Source organism: Eptatretus burgeri, chromosome 8, assembly GCF_056783735.1.
Source record: "Eptatretus burgeri isolate ZD-2024b chromosome 8, Ebu_testis_v1, whole genome shotgun sequence".
Taxonomy (NCBI): Eukaryota; Metazoa; Chordata; class Myxini; order Myxiniformes; family Myxinidae; genus Eptatretus; species Eptatretus burgeri.
Window position 1 is genome coordinate 60,546,146 of NC_140968.1, and position 12,848 is coordinate 60,558,993.

General features: G+C 47.6%; 1 protein-coding gene across 11 annotated transcripts in view; it reads right to left on the reverse strand.

Annotated features, from left to right (window-relative positions):
* Positions 1 to 12,848, reverse strand: part of LOC147021846 (histone deacetylase 4-like) — a 291,321-nt gene that overhangs the window by 83,533 nt on the left and 194,940 nt on the right. For 10 of the 11 annotated variants that reach the window (XM_085892251.1, XM_085892252.1, XM_085892253.1 and 7 more), the window contains one exon: positions 2,422 to 2,539. In XM_085892251.1, the coding sequence (XP_085748377.1) occupies positions 2,422 to 2,539 (118 nt within the window). The remainder of the gene's footprint in view (positions 1 to 2,421; positions 2,540 to 12,848) is intronic. The other variant, XM_085892250.1, reaches the window with a different exon arrangement.

The window sequence follows — 12,848 nt, forward strand, 5'->3', positions numbered from 1 at the left end:
TGAAAATCTTATGAAAGACAGAACATTCTTACTCCACTTGTGGTGGGAGGGAGAGGAGCGAGAGCATCAGTCCATTTAAATTTAAAACCAAACTGGGAAGATTGGGGCGAGGAGGGGGGGAGGAGTAAGATGACAAAGGGGATGGAGAAGTGGAGGAGGGGTGCTGACGAGAAGGAATGAACCGAGGAGGAGAGGGTACCGAGAAGGAGGAGGGGGGGCACCAAGGGGGAGGAGGCAGAGGACCGTAGAGGAGGAGGAGGAGGAGGGGGGACCAAAGAGGAGGGGGAGGAGGAGGAAGATGACAAAAGGGATGGAGAGGTGGAGGAGGGGGCTGACGAGGAGGAGGGGGAGACCGAGGGGGAGGAGGGGGATGGAGGGGGACGGAGGAGGAGGGGGACGAGAAGGAGGGGGAGACCGAGGGGGAGGGGGACCGAGGAGGAGGAGGAGGGGACCGAAGAGGAGACCGAAGAGGAGGAGGGGGGACTGAGGAGGAGGGGGGACAGAGGAGGAGGAGGGGGGACCAAAGAGGAAGAGGAAGAACCAAGGAGGAGGAGGAGGCAAGGAGGAGGAAGAGGAAGAAAAACTTTTGAAATATTAATTTGCCAAATTAAATTCCTCACAAGCTGTTGGGACCAAGTTACAAACTGCCATTCGTGTGTTGCACACAGGAGGACGCTACAACTTCAGAACTTTTTCTTTCAAAATGTGCAAAGCTTGCTGATCTATCATGTTGCACTTGCTTGTAAACACTCAACGATCCGAATTTGTACTTGGAATGCTTTGTTTTTGAAAGTGTTGGCTGTGTCCCGGTTTCCTGGTCAACATCCCGACATGGGTCGAGTTTGGGGTTAATTACCTTGAATCACTGGGATCGATCGCAGTCTAATCGCCTTGGGCTGTCAACTTGGACTTCGAGCCAAAAACAGCACAAAAAGTAAATAGTTAAATGCAAAAGAGAATGAGCCGATGCAAAATATGAACCACAATGAAGCATTTCGGTAATGTTTTTGTTACCTGTACTTTAAAAGTGAAAATTACGTACATAATTACATAAAGAAAGTTGAAACAAAAAATACTGTTTAAAAACAACAGCATTTGAACATCTAACTTACGACAAGGAAATGATCCCATAAAACATCACACACGATGACTCGACTGTTCCGTATTCACCTGTATCCGTGTGGACGCGTATGAAACAATTTGGGTTGTGTTAAGGGAAACAGGAAAGCAATACGTACACTGTGCTGTAAAAAAAAAACTCTTACAATTGCTCTCGTGTGCCCGTCAAATGGAATGTGCTCAATCACTCCACCCAAAAACGTTATTTCAATAAAATAGCCAATTACAATTATTGGTTCATAACAGTGAAAATGATGTGCACTTCTCAAAATTCCCATTCAAGTCAAAATGACGACGAGGAAATGGAAGGAACACTTCGAGAGGCAAACGACAGCAGGGTGGAGGGCGTTTTGCTTTTGTTCACAGAAAGGAAGGAAAAGGGGGAACGCAAAAGTGGCAGTAAGAGTTACCAGATGGGAGAAGGAAAACATGCATAGTGGCATGAAAGGGCGGTAGAAGTAATGCAGAGCTCTGTGATAGCTCTTCGCCTCGGGCAGATCTTGGCAATTTAGTCCAACGGGAAAGCAATCTCATAGCGACATACCGTTGGAGCACAAAAAAGTGCCTCGGCACATCAGCAACAGTGGTGTCCAAATTAAACGTGACTCAAGCAGGTTGATTCCAACAGCTAGAAAAACACGACTAATCCATTGCTTCAGTGAAAATAACACGCTCAGCTTGGAAAATTCGTCCTTGGAATGCTTTGGTGAACAATAAGCGAGCCCAATGTGTGCGTGAAAGGACCGGTCGTGCTTTTGGCAATTTCCAATTTGAAGTACAGAATACGGTGCCAATACCACTAAAGAAACATCGTAATTATATTTCCAGTACAAGATGGCAGAGCACAATGAAGTAAACTGTGCACATATGCCAGAGATGGTGCAAGATGTCAGACATAAGAGCTGAAACGTGTGCAGGGGAAGGCAGTGGGGAAATCGATTTTGAAGCAAGGGAAGAAGGGGAAGCAATCGGCTGTAATAGAATGAGTCATCTTCAACAGGCTAACTACGAGTGAGGTGAATAACACAGGGGTTTGAGTGGGCAGTGGAAATATAAATATGAAAAAGTCTTTGCTGTGCCTCTGTTTCCAAATTTCATGTTTTTGCCAAAGAAGAATAAGATTAACAAGCCACCGCAAAGGATAGGATTCACTTGAACCCAAACCATTCCTTAAACAAGAACTTCAATACCACGAACACCTATTCATGGACAAAAGACAAGTGCAGAGCCATACCCTGAAACTGTGCTGTGCTCAAAGAAGGCAAAATAAAATAAAAACAATGGTGCAGGAAACACCATTACCGAGCAGTTTCTTGTCAAGCCGGTGCTGACCTAGGGTGCTCGTGCCATAGAGCAGCACGTACTGCTCCAGATGCACCAACTGCACCTCCTCCAGGCTGGCTTTCCGTGGTCGAACACGCTGCACACAAATGTCATCAGTCTTAAACAATAAAATAACAAAATAAAATAAAAAAAACACTTTCCTCACCAAGACACGTTCTGCAAGCTGACGAGTCGAAAACCAAAATGCTCGAGAAAATTGTATGGTGTATGTACGTGCGTGTACACACACACATATATATATATATATATATATATATATATATATATATATATATATATATATATATATAAAATAAATATACACATATACAGACACACATACAGGATGTTAAAAAGCAGGAAAATGTCATAAAACAGATGGTGGGGTTATTCAAAGCAAAAGCAAAATCAAAATATATCTGTGGTTTATATTTAAGAAACATTTAAATCTTACCATGAACAATGCATTTCCACAAGTTTGAATAAAAAAAAAAACATGACTGTCAGGACGAAAACTATTTTTACATGAAAGGACAAACTCAAGGGGTTAAAAGGGTCCTGCTGGAGGCCAGGTATTTTTGTATGTCGAGTTTCGCTCCCACAAACAAACATCCATCCATCGTGGCTGCGACGTTGGAAAAGGAAGATTTCTCGCTCGAGGAGAAAAAAACAAAAAAACAAAACAAAAGCTGAACTCTCTTTTTGAGAGCTTCCGAAGCAGATACAAATTGAGCAAATACCCAAGATTTCTGAAATTTCCTGTACATCACTATTTTTGCCACGGCAGCACCGTTTATATACGCAACCATCCTGGTGTCAAAAATGGAAGAATAGTGGAAGAGAAACTCGAATGCTTCCTCATTCGATTATTTTTATACATTTAGTTTTTCCTGCTGTATTGCCCACTGGAGACAGCGATGCCTTTCGGGGAAATCCCAATGTGACGTCGTCAAACCTGTGAAAATCTCTTACAATTGTCAGACTTGTACTGGCATGTTTGGACTTGTGAAAAACTGCTTCAACTCTTCTTTTTTTTTCCAGGGGTAGAAGATGAAGGTCTTCAAGTCACCCTTACAGTTATTTTGTTAAATCTCAAGGATATGTTCAGGTTATTGGCCATAAGAAACTTTTATCATGTAAACTAGTCTTGCGAGAAATGACCAAAGCCCGAGCAATATGGTGGCAAATCCTCTCTGCCAATGACTTTCCATTTAATTTGGGTAGGAAGGAACACTGTCATACAAGAAGACTTGGTGGCATAATATTTTGAGAGAGCGTTCCGAGTCTGAGAGGTCGGCTGTTCGATTGTGACCGTGGCCGAGTCACATCAAATAATTAAAATTATGGCATGTACTGTGTCCTTAGATGACACTGCATTTGGAGGACAAAGCACAGAAAAACGTTATGGATTGAGATCCATTTGGGGGGGGGGGGGAGGATTTTCTCCTAAATTGACCCACTGGCTGTGGAGAGAAGAGTGAGGTCACAAAGACGTGGCACAATCAATGCCTCAGGAATCGTGGGCTGGAACTCCAGCCTCACACCTTGCTCAGCTTTTTTGTCATGAAAACCAAGGCCTTCAAAATGATTGGAATCTCTCACAATGAAGCCAAGTCTATGGGCTCATCACTTTTACGGTTGTGTGTGTTCTTGCGCCTCCTTTCGGGTCTTGCATGCTCTGCTCTTCCTATGCTTTGTCCGCCCCCTTCGCAGGTTTCTGCAGGGCACACATGGCCCACCATCAACCCGCTTCAAATGAAACTCAAAATCCAGGATCACTGCTCACTTCCATTCATTATCCCCCCCCCCCCCGGAGGGAGGGAGCGGGATATTGAAATCGTCCGGTTTGTTACTTACGAAATCCAAAGATTTCTTAAGTATATTGATGATTTCCGTCCTCTGTTCGTGTGCTTGTTTGTTTGTGTGTGTGTTTGTGTGTTTGTTTGTAGGCAGGATAACTCGAGAACGGAAGAAGCTACCAATGTCAAATTATACCACGTGATTCAGGAGGGCGATGGCCAGCGCTGATTAGATTTTGGTCAAAATTGGTCAAAGGTCAAGGTCACAGTGAGGTCAAACATATTTCCGTAAATTCATTTGGAGAAATGGAGTATTTTTGCTTCGGTCGACGTTACGAGTTCGTTTTAACTTCAATTTTAATTTTGTCTTCGGTTTTTGCGATCGCTTAGGACGCTTAACACTCGGTTGTCAAAATTCTGGTAAAATCGGATGTTTTGGAGACGTTTTAAGATTGTATAAAAAATATTTCACTCGCCGCATCACGACTCGTCACGTGTCGCAGCATGCTCGAGAGAGGCGTCGTTGAGTAACGTAAAGGTTTTGCGTGTGTGCGCCGACGGTGTTTTCGATAAAGATGGTGTTTAAAAGTCATTTTTTATCCCAATAAAGGTCATCGTCGCATGCCTGACTCGCGAAGCTGTCGGAGTATGGAAAGATTGTTGGTGGATGGCCGAATATTAGGGTTTTGTGACTTTGATAAAATAATATTAAATAATTGCGTGGAGAAATGGAGATTTTTGCTTCGGTCGACGTTACGATTTTTGATGGTTTGGCACAGAATCATCGTAGAAACTTCTGATTTCCATCGCTACCTTCTCTCGAGACAGCTTTTATAAGACAAAGTCAGAGGTCAAGTTGACGATTTCGTAAGTACCAGTCTATGACTGCTTGTTTGTCTGTTAGCAACTTTACGGCAAAACGGATTTAGCAAACGCTATCAAATTGAATCCACAGGTGGGCAATGAACCTTGGACGACCCCATTAACTTTTGGGTCCAATTGGATCAAAGGTCAAGGTCAAGAAAAGATCAAAATCGTTTTTTGCTCATAACTTCGTCAAAAATGATCTGATTTACTTAAAACTAAGCTTATAGTGAACCTTATTCTATTTGTCACTTATAATCCTACCCATTCCTATAGTGAAAAATGCATATTTGTGAAGATTGGTAGGGTCCGGTTTTGGGGGTCATCAGTCATCGGTCAAAATTACAAAATGGGTGGGATATGTTGTGCCTGGCACCACTTGTTAACCTCTGCCATCGAAGATCGGAGGTGACTGTTTTCACCCCTTTCTGCTTGTTTGTTTGTTTGTGAACAGTATTACGGAAAAACTCCTCGACGGTTTTCGACGAAACGGTGGGGGGATTAGGTATGGTCCAAGGATCATGCCATCAGATTTTGGACTTGTCCAAAATCCAATATGGCCGCTATGGCGGCCATTTTGAAAAAAAAATTTAATTTTTTTTTTTGCATTTCTACATGTTTTAAGTGATTTCCAACCCCCCCACCCCCCAAAAAAAATTGTTATAGAAAAAAAAATTTGCAACTTTTTTTTCAATAAAATTTCGATTTTTTTTTTTTTGCATTTCCACATGTGAGTAGTGATTTCCAACAAAAAACATGCCAAAATTATAATTGGGGCTGATTTTGGAACTTCAGGTGGATATACCCACGTAAAATCAATTTCTGTCTCAAGGAATCTAGTTATGACGAATGAATTGAGTATGTAAAAGTTAAAAGTAAAAGGGAAAGTTGCAAGCTATAACTCTGTGAGCACTGTTGACATCAAATTGAATGAATAGGATATCAGGTTCACTTGAGTGACCTCGCAGTATTGGCGGCGGAGGTTTTGCACTCTACCGAGTGCTCCCCCTCGAGTTTGTTATGTTTTTTCCCCCACTTGTGAAACCAACTTCCACATTCATTTCACTCCCATTCTTCCCTCAGATCTTAAGACAGCTGCTCACCACCATCTCAGAACATCCTCAATCCAAAAGCATTATCTTCCCCCCCCCCCTCCACCACAAAGCCAATTTCCTTCCAAATTCCATTTCTTTCCTTCCTGAGCATTTGCTTTTCTCTCACCTACCCTCCATATTCCTCCTCACATCCCTTGTTTCTCCAAGCCCACCTCAATTTTGTCCTTCATCCCAACTGTTGGTTGTTTCCCCCTCTCTACTGTCCCCTTTGTTTTGCTTAATCCTGATCACTTCAGTGTTCCAGTTCTTCCACGAGCCTCAAACCTGTATGTATGTATGTATGTATGTATGTATGTATGTATGTATGTATGTATGTATGTATGTATGTATGTATATATATATATATATATATATATGTATATATATGTACGTGGATATATACACATATGTACAAATTCACATAAATATACACATGTATATAAATACGTCTATAAATATTAAATAAAAAAATATATAAATTGTTACGAATTCGCGCCCGCCGGCGTGCAAACGACCGCTTTTCACTAATGGTAGCCGCTCGCCCACCGGACGGACAATTCAGTCGTGACCTTCCGGAACAACGCTGGAACCCTGTCATGGGTAGGTCTTCAACCCCACCACGGCCAAGCCAATTTTCTACCCGCGCAAAATATGGTCAATCGCCGAATATCGATATACCTAAGTTCCTGCATGGGTAGCCTACCGGGAGACTGTACCTTGGCGCAGGTCGGCTTGGACACGAACCGCTCAAGCGGTCCGTTCCGTTCTGCAGTGATAACCGAGCGGGTATTAACGCCCGACCTCGCCGGATCCGATTCTATTTAACGGGTATTTAAAACCCAACTAATATTCCGAGATGCAATATGGTGTTCCATTGGGGGAAACAAGACACGACGAATGGGTAACATTCACACAAGTACATTTATTTACAATACACAGCACACGTATGCAGTCATGCACGGATGCATTCAATAAAGCGAAAGCACTTCAACCGACTATAAGCAATTTATGCACAGCCACTTATACAGTTTTACTTCGCAAGGACACGGCACCACCAACATTCATTTGAAAGCAAAACCTAACGAAAATAAGACTACCCCCACAGACAGGGGAGTCAGACAGGGTCTGTCGACCTTTATGGCGTGGGACTTGGCAGACCGAACGAATCCCACAAGACCGTTGCAGGTTACCTGCACCCTCGTGGTGCGATGGTGGGCGAGCTCTCTCCGGCGCTCCTTGCACGAACGCGCAGGTCCGTGCGACACAGCTGGCAGAGCAGCGCCTCCAGTCCGTGTCCCCTCTGCGACGTCCGGACTCTCCACCGACTGCAAGCTCCAACGAGCGGGTCGCTCTACGGACCGCTTCTCCAAGACCCAGACGGGCAGAAGACCACGAACCACCGACTGACACTGACCGACCGCCCTCACCTCACAGCGGCGCCTCCGTGCGCCCTTTTATTTCCCCGGCTCCCTGCCCCTCCCTTCGCGGCACGCGGGGGGGGGGGGCATTCCAACAGAGATCGGCTGGATTAGTTGTTTCCCAACCGTCATTCTTGTTTACCAGAGAAATCGGGGCGGGAGTTGTTGAGTTGTTGTTGTTCCCCTTTTGTGTTCGTGGAGATGTTGATGGCTGCTGGCGGAGTGGTGAGGATGGCGTGGTTGTGGTTGATCCAAAATAACGATAGGAAAATAAAAACACTATCTCAAAGAATCACAGCCCTGTGACATGAATAAACCCCATTCAACAACGGTGGGGAAATCTAACTGAACACAAACTTACCGGAATTACTGAACTAAGGACCTTTATGGTGTTCTACGAATTTCCACAGCCGTAAAACTACCCCTCCCCTTTTTGCAGACTCGTCCCGAGTCGTCGAATTTTCGTGTGCCATCATGTGTAAGTTTCCCCAAGTACGTTTTATCTTTGGATCCCTGAGTGCGACATTTCATGTATTCGTGTCCCAAAAATAAATAAAAAAATAAAAATAAAATAAAAGTCGGTTCCAACAACCAAGATTCCCATCCCCTTTTTGCAGACTCATCCCGAATCGTCGAATTTTCGTGTGCCATCATGTGTAAGTTTCCCCAAGTACGTTTTATCTTTGGATCCCTGAGTGCGACATTTAGTGTATTCGTGTCCCAAAAATAAATAACCTACGGGCTGAGTAACTAACTAAACAAACCCACTCATACAGACGACTTAAATAAATTGCCGGCGCTACAACAAACATGCAGGGGGGGAAGCAACTCATTTACACTTTTCCTTAACCTTATCCTTATACATTTTTCACTAAACCATGGCCCATGATTGATGGACTCTGTGGGGAAAAAGCAGGGAGCCAGGCTGCTCACACGCAGTCTCTGGCTCGTGAAACAATGCCGGTGACAGGGAATGTGGCCGGCTGCTCACACGCAGTCCGAGGCCTCCCCCTTGAAATGAGCGCAGTGAATACAAGCGGTGCACGGGCTGCACAAATGCAGTCTCCATGTGCGGCTGCCGACAGGGCAGTCCCTGCATAACAGTGAATGGTGCTGACTCAAGCAACAAAAGCAATGTGGCTGGATGGATGGATGAATGAACACGGTGCACGGGCCGCCAATGCGGTCCCATGATGCGGCTGCCTCCAGGGCAGTCCCTGCAGCACGCGCGATAATCTGACGCAGCAAACAAACGTTGCACGGGCTGCCAGTGCAGTCCCGTGATGCGGCTGCCTGCAGGGCAGTCGCTGCAGCACGCGCGATGATCCTGGCGCACATAGCAATGAATGGGGGCAAATGCAACAGGGCAGCAAGCATGGGGTCAAGGCAAAGGCAGGCAGACAAGGCATGGCATGGCAAGGCAAGGCCGTTGCAGCAAAACGGGCTGGTGGTGAAGCTGACTGGCACAGGCCTTGTAGCAAAACAGCTGGCAGATGATCCGACCGGCACAGGCCTCGCAGTAAAACAGCCGGCAGATGAATGACCGGCACAGGCCTTGCAGCAAAACAGCCGGCAGATGGAGTTGGCCGGCCTCTTGCCTTGTTCAAGGAGGTTGGTGGAGGGAGTGCGGTGGTGCTGGCCACTCGGAAGGCAGGCTCGGACCTACTCTACTGTCTCCCTCCCAACCTATCGCCTTTACCTGTCTCTGTCCACACCCACTCCTTTAGTTTGCAAAAAATCAAATTTAGCCCCAACTTATTTTTTTGTTTTATTTTTATTTTTACTTCCCTCCATAATTTGTCTCCTAACCCCTTTACAGTCTCTGTTTGGCTAACCTATCCTGTCTACATGCCTACTCCCAACCCCTATGTTCCCTTCCTGGGGGGAATAAGGGAGAGCTAGCGTCCTGTGTCGAGGCCCAATTTAAGCGTCAGAATGGCCTCCTCAGACTTCAGAGATCTCAACCCAAAGTGGGTCCAGCGGCCCACAACGAGAGCAAAGGGATGGATGGTGCGGAGGGGTACACTTCCTAATCTACCCTAACATATATTCCTTAAACTACCCCGGGGCTTTCAACAAGCGCCTCTCGCTTAAACTATTGGTTCTAACAACCAAGATTCCCGTCGCCTGTGTTGGTGTCCACTCAAATTTCAGGCCATGCCCCCCAATTTTCCTTCCGTGCCCTCACACGGTCTCATGGCTGGGACGCGTGGCTCCCTTGGCAGGAACTACCCTCTGCCGATTCTCCAACTATGGCACCCCCGGGCCCTGCAACTGCCTCCAAGCCTAACAGCTCCCTAAAAACTGGGGAGTGCCTTCCTCGGCTACTCCGCCTCGATGCCCACGTGGCGTGTTGGCACCGCGGGTCCCTTTCCGAGGGTCGCCCGTGTCCAGTACACTGCCCCCGTGGCATTTGGCGCCACGGGCCCCGCATGATGCTGGCCACCCGTGCCCACTACGCTCTCCCAGCCCCCCATGGGCCCTTGACCTACCGCTGCCGACTAGCTCGGTGCCCGGGGTACCCACTCAGCGATAATCACCGTTCGCAGCCACGCTCCCAGCCCGTCAACAGGGCTCCTGCACCCCTCCAAATGGGTTTCGAGCCTACATTCCCACCAACAGCAAAACAACCTCCATTTTGTCAATTTGACGAACCCACCATCTCACTTTATTCTGACCCCAGGGTCCCTTGGGTGGGAATCACTCCTCCCTCCAATCACTCATCGCACCATGCATTCCACATTCACTCCATACACTCAAGCCTGCTGGCCTCACTCACTCAACATGTTTCCATTCATTTCACACTCACATCGCTGAATACTGCCATTCTTCTTACTAAATCCATAAGTACGTCGTGCTCCCTCGTCGTCCCTTTAAATATAGCACGTTCCTTTTCACATTACGTAGCGAAGCTATGTCCCCTCTACACATCCAAAGTCTGTCACTGTCTCCAAATCATTTTTCCCCATTTTTGCAGGGGGTCTTCCACCCCTGCCCGGGAATCCTGTTCACCCGAAGCGAGGCTTGCTTTTTTTTGTTTTTTAAATGCGCGCACCAGCGTGGCAACTCGCAACCTGCGCTCTTTTACTCCTGAGATGTCATGGCAGCTGTTCGCGCTTGGCGCACCTCATCCATCCTCGGACGGTACCATCCGGCAGGGCTTTCCCTCCTGCCAGATTCCAACCATACGTGCAGCCATGACGTCACCCCGCGCATCAAAAAACCAAGCCTCACGTTTCGAGGGGTTCCCCACACGAACACATGTTCTCTGCCCGTCGGAGCTTCACACACACGCTCGCGTGGAGAACCCATCCGGTCCAAATCCATAATCCAGCCTACCTTCTGTCCATCCGCGGGATCGGCAAATCCACCGCGTGCGTTTACGGACCGGGCTTCTCTCCCGCAGGCGCGCATGCGGCGGCCTCGTGCGTTGCACAGCACGGACCCCGCGCGCGCTGCCATGCAAACCCAGCACGGTCCCCAATGCATCTACGGCCGCTACTCGGCCTTTGTCCACTGTCACGCACCGTCGTCGCACTCTCGCGCACAGACTCCCACGTGCCACGACGCTCACACACCTCACCATGACACTCGGACCGGGACATGCGGTTGCATGTTCCCGCATGCCGACCGCCATCTCCCTCACATACACGGTCCCTCTCACACACGGCCGTTCACTCACGCATGCCCTTTCACTCGCACCCGGCCTTTCACTTGCACAGGGGGTTTCACTCACACACACCTTTTCACTCGCACATGCTGTCTCTTCCATACACGGTGCTTCATCCACACACGGCGTGCTAGGAGGCACGTATTTCGGCACACTCGCCACCACGCACACCATTTTATTCACACACGCGGTCTCTTTCACACACAACGTTTCACATACGCTCTGCACGCGTTGCAGCATACATTTTGCCACACTCGTATACACACACACAACGGGACGATCACACTGGGGATTAGTGCCACCACGGGGGTTCCGGGGTCTCCAAACCCCCCAAACTCCGTGTGCACCCATCCACAGCACTCGCCCCCTCTACCTCGCAAAGCTCGACCGGACCCACCTGGTCGAGATCCGCTTCAAGGGAGCATAGCGTCTCCCTCCATTCCTGAGGGAGGAAATCCGGCTGCTTGCACTGGGTCACAACACATTCCCCGAGCTCCCCCTCATCGTCCTCCACTACCTCCATGTGTGTGTGTGTTCGTTTTTCACCCGGTCTTTATCGTGTAGTCTCTCCTCTACCGTTTCTACCTCCCGTGTCTCGAGCAATACTTCCATTTCCTTCTTTGTCTCTGTTATTTCTTTTATTATTTCCGTCGTTGTGTTACCTCCACGTGTCTCATCCTACACGTCCCCCGTATTAGTTTGTCCTCACTCGCCTCCATCGCGGGGCCGACAGCCGTTGTACTTTCTCCCAGATCGTTCGCTCCCACACGTGGCGCCGCCATTTTTTTTTTTTTACATCTTCCTCGCCCGCCTTCACCGCAGACCGCACCTCTTTTTCATTCTCTTTTAATTCCTTTACCTCCTTTTTTATCGTGCCGATATCTTCGGCAATTTTGCTTTTCACCTCGTCCAAGCCTAACCCCATGCTCTGCATCTCCTCCCGCAGTGTTTGCATATTTGCATCCATTTTGCCGTTCATCTTGCACGCATTTTCATTTTATTTATTTCGTTTTTTATTTCGTCCATTTTGCACGTATTTGTTTTCATGCCTTCCTCCATTTTGCACGCATTTTCATTCATTTTGTTGTTCATTTGTTGCATATCACCACTCATTCCTGCCATCAAGGCGAATAGCTGGGCCATGTCGAGTGCACTCGGCTGAGCTGATTCGGCAAGGATTGGGGGGGGGGCTTTGGCGGAGGAGGGAAGGGGGGGTGTCATCCACCGTGGCCTTTGGCGCTGCGCCCATTTCGGGTTCTGGGTTCGATTGTGGGAGGGGGTTGCTCCTGCACATCAATGTCCTGCTCGGGGATTTCATCCTGAGCCATGGATTCTACCATTTCTAAATCCATATCCCCCTGCTCCCGTTCGCCTTGGAACGCCATCTTGCTTCTCGGAAATAATTTTTAAAACACTCGGAATTTAGTGGGAATCGAGGGTCGCTCCACACACCCCTGATCCGATTTCCGTTAATTTAGTTGGAGGCGGGGTGGATTTAAATCTCACTCCCGGACACCAGTGTTACGAATTTTCGCCCGCCGGCGTGCGAATGACCGCTTTT